At 48.9% G+C, this 15,263-nt stretch overlaps 1 protein-coding gene across 4 annotated transcripts in view; it reads left to right on the forward strand.

Moving 5' to 3' along the window:
• Positions 1 to 15,263, forward strand: part of UBE2F (ubiquitin conjugating enzyme E2 F (putative)) — a 1,548,845-nt gene that overhangs the window by 842,620 nt on the left and 690,962 nt on the right. For all 4 annotated transcript variants that reach the window (XR_011274699.1, XM_069615950.1, XM_069615951.1 and 1 more), the window contains one exon: positions 12,299 to 12,356. Coding sequence is in view for 3 of the 4 variants with exons in the window: in XM_069615950.1 (XP_069472051.1) it covers positions 12,299 to 12,356 (58 nt within the window). In the remaining variant the exon portion in view is untranslated. The remainder of the gene's footprint in view (positions 1 to 12,298; positions 12,357 to 15,263) is intronic.

Here is a 15,263-nt window from a genome sequence, read left to right on the forward strand (position 1 = left end):
TGCACACCGGATAGCGTCCATAAAGTTCAGTGCACAGTTCTTGAAAGTAGAAATAACTTGAGGATTTGGAAGAGGAGGTAATCCTAGAACGTGAATGTCCACAATTGACTGAGACTGGCTGGGACCTTTGGAATGAAACAGGAGACCAGAAGAACAGCGCGGATCCAGCTAGTGGAAAGGAAAGGCAGTTTAGGAACCACCAGAAATAGCAGCGTGGATCCGGCTAGCAAAGGGTAAGCAGATTGGAAGCTGCTTAGAAGCAAAGTAGAACCAGGCTCTGGAACGGAGATCCAAGAAACAACGATCAGAAGCGCCGAATAGCGGGAGACTTCCGTTTAAATAAGAGTCGGCTGACGTAAAATGCGTGAGTAGCGCGTTGACGTCCAGTCATGTGTTACTCACGCATACTTATCTAATGGACTGATAATGTGTGCAGCGTGTTTGACAAAGAAGTTCGCCATGTTTTAGCGGAAATGAAGGCGTTTAGCAGGAATCTTTCCCCAGAGTCGCCACCGAGTATAAAATGGTCTGGCTGATCTCTGGGCTGTAGATGTAGGGTGCTGAACTCGGACGTGAGAGGGCCCAACAGGCATGACATGGGCAGACAGGGAAATGGGTACCTGATAAAGGGATAAAGGGCCTCCTCACCTTCTCTGCCCCCACCCACACATATAAGAGAGAGAGAGAGAGAAAAAGAGAAAAAGAGAGAGAGAGAGAGAGAGAGAGAGAGAGACAGACAGAGAGAGACTGAGAGAGACTGAGAGAGACTGAGAGAGAGAGAGAGAGAGAGAGAGAGAGACTGAGAGAGAGAGAGAGACTGAGAGAGAGACTTCGATCCTCTCTTCACATGCTTATAAAGCGGCTACTTCCTTCCTCCAGAGCATGCCAACCCCCATGATGAACACGGCAGGTGGAACTGGTTTCTAGCAGTTCCCAGGGCTTGGTGACAGGAAGGTGGGGGTATTACAGGCTGTGGGACAGGTGGGTAAACTGACATGGGCAACATAAGCTGTTACTGGTGAGGGGAGGGAGTTCTCAGGAAGGGATGAAAGGGTGTGTCCCCAGGATGCAGATTACACTAGCTGTAAAAGCTGGCAGCTGGGGTCGGGGCAGGAGCATGGCTGGAGTTCCACAACCCCCCACAGATACCCATACATCCACACAGTGCAGGGGACACAGAGTGGACTAAACGCAATAGCTGGAACTCAACACAGGACCACATATATATATATATACACACACACACACACACCCCCCCAGTCTTCAGTCATGGACAGAATACAAACACAGGAGAACATGGATCGGGGGGGGGAGTGTGTACATTCATAGGCTGGGATGCAGTGTGCGATGAAAAGTACATTTGGGAGGAATTAAATGTCACTCAATATATTGGTTAAAAGAAATACAGAAAACCCACAATTAACTCAAGTGACTCACGTACAGCATATAAAACGGGCGTTACAAATATAAGGATTCTAATACCCAAGCAGAATACCACCACTAGATCTAGTTCACCTGAGCTCTTTTCCAAATTGCATGAACTAGAGGGAAACACTACAAACTCTAGTTTCATGGTGAATGATGACTGGGGTCAGAACATCCAAAATTAGTTCTCTAGGGAAGTGGTCTGCCAACAAAATGCCATTGCAAAAGGTGTTAGACTGCTGGGGGAGCAAGCCACTGAACCTCAACCACTGACTGCCATGGGAGATTCGTCTGGTTCTGTGATATCCTTTTTCTTTAAGGGACTATCAGAACTGGAGGTTAAAATCTTTGTGCAAGCACTGAAACCAGTCTCCTATAAAAGTGACATCTTTCCTGCCTCATTGTTTAAAGACTTTGTCTTCTGCCGTTGCTACGGGTGACAAAAATAATTAACATGTCCTTCTCTAAAGCCCAGGTTCCTACCTGCCTGTTGGAAGCTCGGATTTCTCCTCTCTTAAAAAGGGATCTTTTGTATCCAACTGCAGCCACCAACCTTCGACCCATAACCACTGTGCTGTTTCTGCTGAAAATACTTAACAAAATTGCCTACCATCTGTGTTATGAATTTGCTGCGCAACACAAAATACTGGGGCCCGGCTTGTCGAGGTTTTGTTCCAAAACATGAGACTGAAACAGCACTGATGGACCTAAAATCAAGCACTGTAAAAAGCATTGACAACGTCCTACTGTACTTCAGCTAAGAGATATGTACAATGCCCCTTGGGGGATATTGACAACATCATCTCTTACTCAACCTATCAGCCACATTTGACCTGGTGGATCCTGAGCTACTGATCAACAATCGGATCACTGTAGGGAAATGCTCAGACTTTGCCACAAAATGGTTCAAATCCTTTCTTGGTCGAAGACAAGCAAGAGTATTTCAAAATGACAATCTTCTGCACCTGCGGTGTGCCACAGAGCTCATGTCTTTCTCCCCTGTTGTTCAATGTTTACATCAGGTCACATGGACAGTTTGGGTGTGCAGTCTGCCAATTATGCGGACAATATGCAGATTCTTATCAAACTCTCTCGGGTTTACTTCACAGACATGGAAAGAGTCAACCAAATCTTCTCTTCAATTCAGTCTTGGATGGCACAAACCTTTTTAGCTCTTAATAACGAGAAGACCAAGTTGCTGATTATTGGAACGGGTGCAAGAGAGAGGTAGGGAGGCTGTTCCAGAGGGAAGCACCTGCAGAGGATAGGGGTCTACCCCCAAATCTCTTTTTGGAGAAACAGCTCCCCCGAATAAACATGTAGCACATCTAAAATCATCATGTTCATACATGAACACATTTCTGTGGCAGATAAGACCTTTCCTATTTGAGCAGAATAGGGCAATAGTGACCTCTGCCACTGTCAATACGAAGCCCGACTATTGCAACAGCTTGCCAGTCGGCACCTCTTAGGCCAATATAAAAAAAACGGCAAACTGCAGAATGGAGCCGTTTGTGCAGTGTGTGGGCTCGGGAAGGAAGTGCATGTATCAGAGGCGTGCCAGTAGCTACACTGGCTCCCTGTGGAGCAAAGAATACAGCACACAGTGAACTCCCTTGTGTATAAATGCCTGTCTGGTAATGCCCATTTGCATCTCTGCTCACACATTCATAAGACGAACCTTGCGTTCTAATAAGAATGAAACCCTGGCGTGCCCACGAATCAATCTAAAAAAGTGTGACTACCAGCTTTTGATGCCTGTGCTCCTGAGATGTGGAATGCGCTGCCCACCCTGCTGAGGGCAATAACATTACTATCCCTTTTCAAAAAGAGTCTGAAGCCTATCCTTTTTGATAAAGGTAAAGCTTAAGGAGATCTCAGTTTAATAGCTTCGACCTGTGCATGTATCTGTGTCCTGTCTGTCTTGTCAGCACTCTGAGGCCTCCGGGTGAGTGGCGCTATGCAAAAAATATATCGATAGATAGATGTGAAGCACAAGTGAAGGTTGTCCGGGGGTCCTTCGTGGAAACTGCCATTTCCATAACTCACTGCCCATCTGCACAAACTATGCTCTTAAGTGGGTGGTTTCCGCTTCTCTCTGCATCATCCGGATATCAGAATCCTGATGCAGTTCTGGTTTGTTGTGTAAGGGAGGCATGGCATCACAAGCATGACACTGACACAAGAGCTACACGTTTAAAACCTTTATTAAATCCTTGGGGTTTGGAAAATTCCTACTTTGCCATATAGCTATGATGGGAGTAGTCTCTACCATCAAACAATAAAGAAAACCCAGTTTTAGTCCGTCTTTGTCAAATCAAAATGGCCTACGCTAAAAAAATGAATGCCTGCCTTATCTCTTATACAAACATTGTGCAAAGGGGAATGTGTATGCAAAGAAAAGTCAATGTTATAACATAAAGGATCAAGGTGGCTAAGTCAGCTCCCCTCCCCACATTGGACAGCACGCAGTAAGGCGGCCCCCGTAGACATGATGACACACTCTGGCTCAGGTTATCAAACAAAATGGCAGTTCAAAACGTGGGTCCAGGCCTGCTTGGCCTTCCACGTTAAAGTCACTTATTTTCAGTTCAGCAGAAGTTCTTGCACAGTTCAACAAAAGTACACGTAGGTCTCCCTCTGTCTGGCTCGGGCCTCGCAATCACAGCACCTACAGGGGTACCCTTCGCCAAGCTTCATTCACATTCGGCAGGGGTTCCCTTTCCCCAACTTGTTTCACCTTCCAGGTCTCCCTCAGTCAGGATCAGAGCTTTCACTGATGTCACAGACATTAGAGTGTGCAAGGTTTTTTCATAGACCTCTGCAGGACCACTTCGACTTTCAGTTCAGCTCTCCCTTATGTTATTTGCCCCAGTGTCTCTTGGTCTTGGTAGTTCCATAACACAATCCGATCAGTTCAAAGAAATCTTTTCTTTTAAATCATTCACCGTTTAACTTCCCTTTCCATCGGAATAAGTCTCGACCATTGCGCATTTCAGAGTTTGTTCACTTTGTCGCTTAATAACAAAACGTCAAACATTTTGTGGAGACTTTCGAGTGGGCTATTTCCTTTCGCCGGACCACGCCGCAACTCTGCATCACTGGCTTCATAGTTATCTGTATGTTTAAACGTTCACTACTGGTTTGCTTTCTTTCGCGTCTCATCAGCACACACGCAACCTTCAATTGTAAGATACACTGTTGTGACTTCAAGCTTTCCTTGACCCAAACCGGCCTTTCATGTCTTTCGCTCACTCACCGGTTGTGTGCATTCCTGTCTTTTCTTTGCGGTTTTGATTCACGTGTCAAGGCTGATACCACAGGCTTGGCCTCGCCCCCCCAACTCTGCTGTTCACCCGGGAGGGTCGCTGGCATCCTTGAAACACAATGCAGGTTTCTTCTAGTATGGGATTTGGCTTTCTCTGCGTATTCTTCACGGTTTCCCAGAGGCAGCGACCCCCTGCAGGGATCTTTAGGGTTTCACTACCCCTCGCTCTGATGCCTTCATCAGTCGTCCTGCTCCAGTGGGTTCGCCTTCGCCCCGGAAGATCTGCTCCTTCTTGGTTCTCAGCTTGCTCGGAGGGTGTCTCCATGTTCCGCCTTTTATCCGTGTAGGGAGAGCTAATGGGTATCAGATGTATACAATTAAGGTCAAGTGCCTGACTTTGCCTGACCTTATTAACTGGACATATACAATGAGAGGCGCAAGTGTTAGTCTCTTTACTCTCAGTCCTCCTCTTCCTCGGTCCAGTGCTTGTGTAGAAAGGGGGTGGGGGTTGGAACGTTGGAGAATTCATAAAAAATCGGATGGGGTATAGGAATGGGAAAGGGGGGATACCGAGTCTCACCATTGGTTGCCTCACCCCCACCCAGGTGATCCTTCCACACTGGTCCACCCCCAGGGTCTGGATCCAAAGGTGATGGCCATGCCGTGCCACCTGAGAGAGAGATGTCTTCGGACTAGCAAGTGAGACACCCTTTGGTTTTTCACAGTTCGCACAGGGATCTCGGCTTAGGAGATTGGCCTCCTTGTGTGTGCTACCAAGTGTCTTCTTTCTCATTTGTGAGTGGGTGTACTGGGTGCTCTTTCTGTTTCCTCTCAGCGGATCCATGCTTGAGGATATGGCGCTGCAAACTCCCAATTTCACAAACTGATGACGTCCTTTTGTCTTTGATCCTCTGTCTTCACAGGCTCTAACACTGGGTGAACCCCTAGGTCTCCCGTGACACTGCCATTGTCCAAGCCAATGGCTTTGTGGCAGTGGCTAGTGAGGCCAGAGGACACTTCATTTATGCCTCAAGACAGAGGGGGTCTTACAGCTCTCGCCCGTGCTGCCTACTGGTAGCTCACAGCTCTGGCTAGATTGCATAGTAAGTCAGCCTTACTCTTACGTTCCGTCCCCTTTCCTCCATACTGCACGGGCGTCCCTTCCAAGGGAAGGGAGACAGAACCTTTTTCACCAGAAAAAAACCTTCTTCCCCTTTAAATTCAGAGGTTTGCGGGGGTGCGGCCCTAGAAGCATGCGCTGCCCTCCGGCACCACACCTCAGTCCCCTTTTCTGCGTCGACGGGAACGGGCCGATGTCATCAGCACTCGTGGGTTTGGCTTCGGCCATATAATTCCATGCGTGGCTACTTCTTCTCTTCTGTCTTTTTGTCTTTTTATCATTCAGGTACTCGGTCCTCGGGTGTCACGCTCCTCCCTGGAGCATGTCGACTTCTACACGGTTCAGCAGGTGTCCATCCTGCGACGGGCTCTTCCCGACCAAAGACCCCCAACCCCCCCCCCCTCTGCCTATGGTGCCTTGTCCCAGACCATGGCTGGCAAGCTTGTACTGCGTGTGACGCGCTTTCCTCGAGGTCTCACAAGAACAAACCAGCCAGGTGGAGGGAGCTCTTCCAGAGATCGCCTCCAAAGGACCTAAAGGACTTCATCTATCATCGATCCAGGCCCAAGGTAGGGGCGCTCTTTTCCAGAGCACTCCGCAAGGGAGACTCCTTTTCAAGGACTCGCCTGCGTGGGAGGGACCGCCCAGGTTCTGTTACCAGCACAAGTACCAAGGCTAAATCAGCTACTGGCCGACATGCCGAGGGGTCAGTAGATCCTCGCGGTGACAGTACTGAAGGACCGGAAGGTTTTTTTACCGGGTCTTTACCTGAGGAGCTATGCCCTAGTACCAGCAATATGTCTGAGCGGGCGCCTATTCGCAGTTCTACCGGTAGATCTATTGAGGATGAAATGCCAACTGGGCCTCGGACTGAGGAACAGGGTAGGCCCCATGATCCACACTCAAGCGTACTGGATGGGGCAAGGCCCAGTGAGCCGAGCAACAAGACGCAGGCACATGGAAGGCAGCTTGACAAAATGGCTGCCGTGCCAGAAAATACAGACATCTGGCAGACACCGCTCCAGGGAAGGCAGCAGGTGGATGAACGTGTGTCAAGGTGAGACTGGTGTCAACCAGGTATGTGGCCTACAGCTTACACTTCCTTCGCGCAAGACAGGTTCCCGCTGCGTCCATATGGCAGGGCACGCAACAGCTCCAGCAGCTGCTCGCTAACCCGTCAATATCACCTACCACCAGTCCGGCCTGCGAGGACAGGTTCTTTGAACGTTTCCTCAGGCTGATGGAATCTCCTTGGATGGGGGACATCCTCAGGGACGCCATCAGGGATGTGATCCCGCCAATGGCTCCAGTGCCGCAGGCTCCAGTTCAGGCGCCCCTGGTCCCTGTTCAGCCTCAGGTCCAAGCGGTTCTGCAACAGCCTCCAGCTCCGGTCTCCACATCGCAGCTCCCAACTCCCCTCCTCCTGTCCCGGACCAACAGGACCCTTAGGCGGTTACAGATGAGGAGGAGGACCCCGACTCCATCTTCAGCGAAGGCCTTACACAAATGTCTTGCAGGGCTGGCCGAGTTCTTGGGCCTTCCTCAACCCGAGGTTTAGCAACCAGCAGAGGGTGTCCTCGCAGAAGTCCTCATGCTACGTCCCGTGACCAGAACGGGGATCCTGATGCAGAAGGACGTAGTTCCCTTAGCCAAGAAGGGTTGGCTCAAGCCTCACTCAGTCCAGCCAGTGAATAAACGTCTGGATGCCAAGTACAGGCAGATGGAGGGGGATACACTTTCTGCCCATCCTCCACCACACTCCTCAATGATCGCTGTGGCATCACTATACTCCAACCCTCAGTCGTCCTCAGCCTCCTCTTCTGCAGCGCTGCTAGGCAAGGAGGAGAAGATCTTGGAGGCATACGGGAAGAAGCTGTATTCCAGCGCATCCTTGCACCTTCACCAAGCCAACGTGGATACCATGCTGGCAACCGTTAACTAGAGGCTCTGGTGGGAAATTGCGGATTTCCTCCCAGAGATTCCGGCACAGAGCCAAACACGATTCAAGGCTGGATTGGCAGAGACCAAGGTGATGGTGCAGGCCATCATGGAGTCCACCGTGGCCCACATTGAAACCTCTGGCCGTGCCATCTGCATTGCCAGGGACATGAGCAGAACTGCCTGGCTCCATGCTACAAAATTCAACCCAGATTTCCAGGATTGCATCTTAGATCTTCTATTCAAAGGGGGTGGTGACCTCTTCCACAAAAAGAAAAAACGCTCACAAACGGCCAAGTCTTTATCCATCTTGACAAAGACCACGCCCGAAATGTACATACACCCAGTCACAGCAGCACTCGGACAAGGGGCGTACATAGGGAGGGTTCCCCAGCTTCCAAGAGCGGAGGTCCAGGCAGCCTGACCGTTCGCCGACTCAACATCTGCGCAAACAACAAAAGGGGGGGGGCTTTTTCCAGTCCCCCTCCTCCGCAACAGCCTGAGGGAAAGAAGGCATGACACAACCCCCCGGGTCCACATGTCTCCTCCAGTGGGGGGGGGGGCAGGCTTGCTCGCCATGCACATTTCTGGTGCCAGAATTGTGCGGTCCCCTGGATCCCCTCTGTAGTCTCCACGGGGTACCACCTCCCTATCCCAGCCTCTTCTCCCTCCCTCCCTCCCTCCCCTCCACTCCCACAGGTTGGGACAGCAACTCTTTTGGCAGAGATCTGGTCGCTCGTCCAGAGCCAGGCAGTGGAGGAAGTCCCAGCCTCCCAGCGAGGCTTGGGCTTTTACTCCAGGATTTTCGCCATTCAGAAGAGGAACCAGGCGGGCCTGAGAGTTGTGCTGTACCTTTCCACCCTCAACCTCTCCCTACCTCTACAATAATTCAAGATGGTTACACCAGCTTTGATAGCGGAGACATTGTGCATGGGAGACTGGATGTGCTCCCTTGATCTGAAGGACGCGTACCTACATGTCCCTATCTGGCAGCCTCATCGGTCCTTTCTACGATTCGGGATCATGGGCTACCATTTCCAATACAAGGTGCTTCCTTTTGACCTCAACTTGGCCCCCAGGGTCTTTACCAAGCTGATGAACACAGTGGCGGCCGTCCTCGGGTCGCAGGGCCACCACGTCTACCCGTACCTCAATGACTGGCTCGGCAGGGCGACCTCTCTGGAAGCAGTTCATCATACCTCCCATGCTCTCATGAACACATTTGCCGGGCTGGGTTTTTCGCTCAACCTCAAGAAGTTGCAACTGCAGCCCACGCAGAGACTGACCTTCTTGGGTCTCATTTGGGACACTTGCTCCGAGAGAGTTTTTCCTTCGGAGGACAAGATTGCGGCCCTCAACAGGGCCACCGCGCACCTCCTCAGCAGAGAAGTGACCTCGGCCTTGTGGTACCAACACCTACTGGGTCTCATGGCAGCAGTCCTCTTGGCCATCCCCCGCACAAGACTCCGGATGAGGAGGATATAGCTGCACTTAGCAGCCTCTTGGTACCAGGAGCAAGGCTCTCAGTAAGAGATGATCAGCGTTCCTCCATCACTTCACCCAGACCTCACATGGTGGTCCAGTGACAGCAACCTTTGGCTGGGCAGGCCATTCCGGCAACCTACTCCGCAGGTCATTATCACCACAGACTCTTCTCTCGGGGGTTGGGAGGCCACCCAGGACAACCACTGCGTCCATGGCGCCTGTACCGGCTGGAGCAGGAGTACCACATCAATTGGCTGGAACTGAAGGCGATCTGGCTGGCGCTCAGAGCCTTCCTTCCGGTTATCGAGGGAAAGGTCGTCCTCATCCAGGCAGACAACTCGACCAGCATGTTTTATGTCAACAAGCAGGGAGGTACCAGGCACCCCCTCCCCCCCCCCCTGTGCAGACTCGCAGTCAGCATGTGGGAATGGGCTCTGGAGAACATCTACCTCACGGCTGTCCACCTGCCGGGGGAATCCAGCCTGGAGACAGATAGGCTCAGCAGACTGGGTGCGGACAACTACGAGTGGCAGTTGAATGACCTAGTACTGCAGGAAATCTTCGACAAATGGGGACACTCCCTGGTGGACCTCTTTGTCTCCAGGGACAACAGGAAGTGCCTACTGTTTGCTTTCTGACAGGGCCAGGGCTCCCTGGGCGATGCATTCCAGATTCGCTGGGATTGAATGACATCATACGCCTTCCCGCCCACACCACTGATACAAAGGGTGACGTGCAAGATCAAGGAATCTCGCCACCTCAGCATTATTCTAATAGCTCCATGGTGGCCTGCCAGGCCATGGTTCTCAGAGCTATTCAGCCTCTCGGAGAAGCCTCCCATTCACCTCCCGACAGGCCCAGCACATCTTCTGGTGCAACAGGGGAGCAGGGTCATCACTCTGCAGAAACTGGCCCTCACAGCATGGTTCCTGAACAGGTCACGCGAGGTCACCTCAGCCTGTCCCAGGCTAACCTAGAGATCATACAGAGAAAGTCTACCAGGGCCTGTATAAGAGCAAGTGGACCAGGTTCTGACACTGGGCAGACTCTAAGGGTATCAACCCCCTTCCATGCACCTTGGACGACATGCTCTCCTTCTCGGCGCATCTCGCCCATTCAGGCATGCAGGTGGACACTTCCCGCACTTACTTGGCAGCCATTGGGGCGTACAGGAACTCAGAAGAGGAGACTTTTTCCTCTTCCAACCCAATTGTCAGGAAACATTTGACTGGACTCGCCAGGCTCTACCCGCCCATCAAGAGGCCACACCCCATGTGGGACCTCAACATAGTTCTGGGTGCCCTGGCGCACAAACCATTTGAACCAATGGCATCCACGGACATCAGGCTGGTCACCATTAAGACAGCCTTGCTAATCGGCCTCACCTCGTCTTGCAGAATCAGTAAAATCCAGGCGCTGGTCACCTCAGAGCCAAATACTACGTTTCACAGGGCTAAAGTAGTCCTGCAGACACACCTGAACGAAGAAATAGTGCTGCCTACGTTTTTTGCTGAGCCCAAAGACGAGGCACAGAGAGTTCTGCACTGCCTTGATGTCAGGCGTGCCCTGAAATTCTACTTGGACAGGACCAAGGGTTTCCGCAAGTCGGACACACTTTTTGTCACCTACGGCGGATCAAGATCGGGCTATCGGGCCTCTAAGGCCTCCATAGCCCATTGGATGGTCTTAGCCATCAAAGAAGCTTACGAGGGGGCAGCACAAGCCACTGCCGGCCAACATGCATGCCCACCCAGTCAGAGCCAAGGCAACAGCCATCACCTTTCAGCAGCATTTGTCCTTTGGGAAGTCATAAGCAGAGCGGCCACTTGGGCCACCCCTTTGGCTTTCTGCAAGCACTACTGTATGGATCCCGATTCTAGATCAGGCGCAGCTTTCGGACAGGCAGTTCTTATAAACCTGTTTGCTTAAGGAGGGTCTCCTCTCTACCCTGGGGCTATACTCAGTTGTAATAGCCCATGCAGTATGGAGGAAAGGGGACGAAACGTTAGAGTAAATATAAGTTACTCACAGTAGTGACTAACGTACTCTTAGTCCTCGTTAGTCTCCTTTCCTCCATGCTTCCCACCAACATCCCCCATAATAAAACTCGTGTCATTAGGCAATGTTAATCTATTGTCGACGCTTCTATGGGGACTGAGGTGTGGCGCCGGAGGGCAGTGCATGCTCCCAGGGTCGCACCCCCACTCACCTCTAAATTTAAAGAGGAAGAAGGTTTTTTCTGGTGAAAAAGGTTGTCTCCTGTCCCTTGGAAGGGTCGCCCGTGCAGTATGGAGGAAAGGGGACGAAGGACTAAGAGTACGTTAGTCACTACAGTGAGTAACTTATCATTTCTGGGCTGCAGGGTTCCCTCTTGGCCCAGGATCAAAGTTAGTGGTCTGACTTCCTCACAGGGCACAGTGACGAGAAATACCTGGATGAAGAAGTGGCTGGCAAGTACAGTGGGAAACCACAGTGTGCTTGATAGGGAGAGATGCCATGTATACGTTGAAAAGAAATGCTAGATCATAATTTCATGTGCCTGTTAAATGTAGTCCAGTCTAGTATAGTCAAGTTGCGGGAGGTACGATTGAAAAAAGAAACTATTGGAGGATAGATGGTATTTTAGAAACTGAGTACACTGAGGGACAATTCAAGAGGGAAAATCGGTAATCCAAGCAAGAAAAAATTACTGTGAATGTGCAGCTATAATAGAAATGACTTGACTCACCTTTCACTGCATGCCCTTTTTTCTTCTAAAAAACGTTCCTAGTTTAGATTTGAACGTGGGATCTATTTGTTCAAAGGAGTACCTCTGTGCGTTTCGTACGGTCAGCAGTATGTTTTGCTTGAATTCCTCTCAATTAGCTGCTTCTCTTCATCCCATCACTGTTGTGGAGGCAATCTAGAACTAACTCGGAAGAAATATTTGTACTGTCCGATTCTTATTACTGGGTATTCCTCTGTGTGCATGTGCTAATATCAAGCACCGGAACTGTCCAAGGGTGAGCTTGCCCTGCTGTATGCTGCAAGCACAGTAACATGTGTCAACTTGTCTTTTTCAGCTTGCTGCGCGAACATTCAATTGATGGCACGGGCTGGGCTCCAACTAGGACATTAAAGGTACAGTGGCCCAAGCCATGTTTACAACAAATGTCAAAGTTCACTGAATGTATTATTACTTTAACCACATCATTAGGGGTCGAGCCGCATACTGTTTTGCTCAGAGGAACTTAGTTTCTCGTTCACAGCCTGGATATTCGAGCCTGAAGAAACCATGTTGAGGAATGGTAAATGTCAGACCAAAGGAAATTTGAACATACTCTTTATTATTTTATAAATATATCATTCAGCAACTGAAGAATAAGTGTTGCTGCAAAATGGCAACAGCTAATAAATCACTTCTTATAGTTCAGTTTGATAACTCAAAGTTCTCTACAATTACCCAGCATCTTGTTTTGGTGCAAGAATTCTTCCTTTTTTTAATATTTGAACAATAGGCAGTTATTTGGCGCGGTCAGCATTTATCATTCCAGTGAAACTGTCATAAAATGCCATAGTATGTTATGCTGAAAGCATTTAAAATTGCATGGATTGTTGATGTTGAATCTGCAGGATTGTGGATGTTGCCTCTATTTCAGTGTGCATGCACTGCAGGCGAGACTTCCGTGACCATATCCACACTATGCACAACAGGAACATTTCAGAAGTTTACCTCGCCATTTAAGCCCAGATGTAGTAAATAGGTTTCCATTGTCTGTTTCCGTCTTGCTGTGCTGGCTGTATCCCTTCAGTTGTGTTGTCCATTTATTTCGAGTAACATTCTAAGTATTCCTTCCATGGTGTTGTCAATACCCCCCAAGGGGCATTGTACATATCTCTTAGCTGAAGTTTTCTTTCAGTGTCTCACTAAAGAAGCAAAAGCCGCTGCTGTAATAAGTTACCAGCAGGTGGCTTTTGTTTCATTAGTGCTGCGAGGGCAGAGATTAACTCAAGCACAGGAGGCTCGTCCATTTCACAAAATTGACGCCTCCTAGTGCTTGATTTTAAAGGGGTTTAAACATTTTTTGTGAAACATTTTACATAGGAACTGTAATCAAAAAGATGTTTATAATTTTTTTTGTATTAATGCCCATCTTTAAAAGCCCATAAAATCTTTGCACGCACTATTCCTTTAACATTGTAATTCCAAACCATGGTGTAAATGAATGCATGCTTTTGAGTTTGCAAAGATAATTGCCTCACTTCTTTAATGTTTGGCATGAAAAACCTGAAATTTGATGTTGCTCAGGTTTGTGATGATTTTAAAAGAAAGTTTTAAATCTGACCCAATCACAGATTTGAGTAAAGTGTCAAATATACTCCTGGCTGAAATCGCATTTATCTTTATATCTGCTAAATTGTGTTCAGCCTAGAACAAGACCATAACGGTTGAATCCTTAAATTGGAATTTGTGTCTGAGCCCAAGCCTCCTGGCTGACCTGAGCCCTGCACCCTGCAGAGATTATCCAGGCAAAAGATAACATGTTTAACGTCGCACACCTGTAAGCCTTTGATCATAGTGCATCCTAGGGGCAGTTTCTGCTTACGTTTAAGGTAAATGGGAAATCGGAGGTGTGTGGGTGTTTGAAAAATGGGTGTGTTTTGGGGAGTCAGGAGAAAGGGAGTAGAAAGTGAGAGCAGGACGCATGGGGTTGGAGAGAGGAGGAGGGTGAGAAGATGGGAGTAGGAGGGTTGCCATTTGGATAAAATTGGTTGGTGGGGGAAGAGGAGAGGTAGAACATCACAGGGGGTAGGTAAGAAGGGGAATTACAAAGTGTGGAGGAGTGGATGAACATCTGGAGGGGACTGGAAGAGAGCAGAAGGAGAGGAGGAGAGGAAATGTACAACCGAAATAGTGCACCTGAGTCTGAAAGAGGCAACCAGAGAGGTGGAGCCCAAGTGGAGAGAAGAGTAAAAGAAGTTGAAAGAGAAGGTTCCCTGAGGTACGAGCATGAAGTGGAATGCCGAGAGGGAGAGTAGGTTTTTGGTAGTTGAGCCGCGGCCCTGAGACAAGGAGGTGGTGAGCGTAATGGATTAAGCATAAGACTCGGACATAGTGGCATGTTAAGTGTTGATTATAACATTTTATTTATCAAAAATAATAAGGGGTTTGGGGGCGAAATCCTATCTATCCCTAATCCTAAGAGTGGTTTTCTGTCCTCAATGAAACTAAGGAATGTTGGTGTCAGAATGTTAAACAAAAGTGCGCCTCCGTCCTGTGTCCAAAACCCTAAACTGGCCCTTACACATTAAATTCAATATACAGAGGATTTCTGTAAGCTACATACTTGTAGCTTTCCCTCAGAGTTCAAAACATAAAGTTCTAAGGGGTTGAAAACAAAGGAATAAAGTTCCACCAGGAAAGGGGTCTTCCCTTCCCTGAGATTTCTTCTGATCGTTTGAATGTCACTTTATCACAGTTCAAGGAGGAAGACACTTCCCTGGCGTCTCCTTTAAGTAAACAGTTCTTTCAGATATTCATTTTATCCCACTCTGTATCTCATTTAACCGTAAAAGGGGCATGGTTCTTCCCTTTTCCTTTGACTCTTCCTCTTTACCCCTGGTGCACTCTCCTGCTAGGGAATTGCGACTTTATCACTGATCCTTAAAGGGATTATGGATCTTCCTTTTTGTATTCATTCTTACTGTTCCACAGTTTCAGGTTTACTTCTCTTCCACTCCTGGTTTACCCTCTTGGCAGGATATCCTAGTTCTGTTTCTTGTGTGTGGGTCCCAGAGTCGCACAGTGCCTGGTTTACTATATTGCAAGGGCTTTATATCCTTTTATGGATGTGAGTCCCAGACTCACTGTTTGCCTGGTTCACTATCCTGCCAGGGATTTTGGGGTTATATGCTCACTCTTTCTGTCATCCAAGAAATAATGCTTTTCCAGTTTTGAGTAACCAACCCTTTCTCAGCAAGGTTCTTATGGGTATCAACTCCTCTTTACAAATATTGAGTCATTGAGCCTTTCTTAACACTGGTTGT

Source organism: Ambystoma mexicanum, chromosome 9, assembly GCF_040938575.1.
Source record: "Ambystoma mexicanum isolate Mex_15411 chromosome 9, UKY_AmexF1_1, whole genome shotgun sequence".
In the NCBI taxonomy this organism is placed as follows: Eukaryota; Metazoa; Chordata; class Amphibia; order Caudata; family Ambystomatidae; genus Ambystoma; species Ambystoma mexicanum.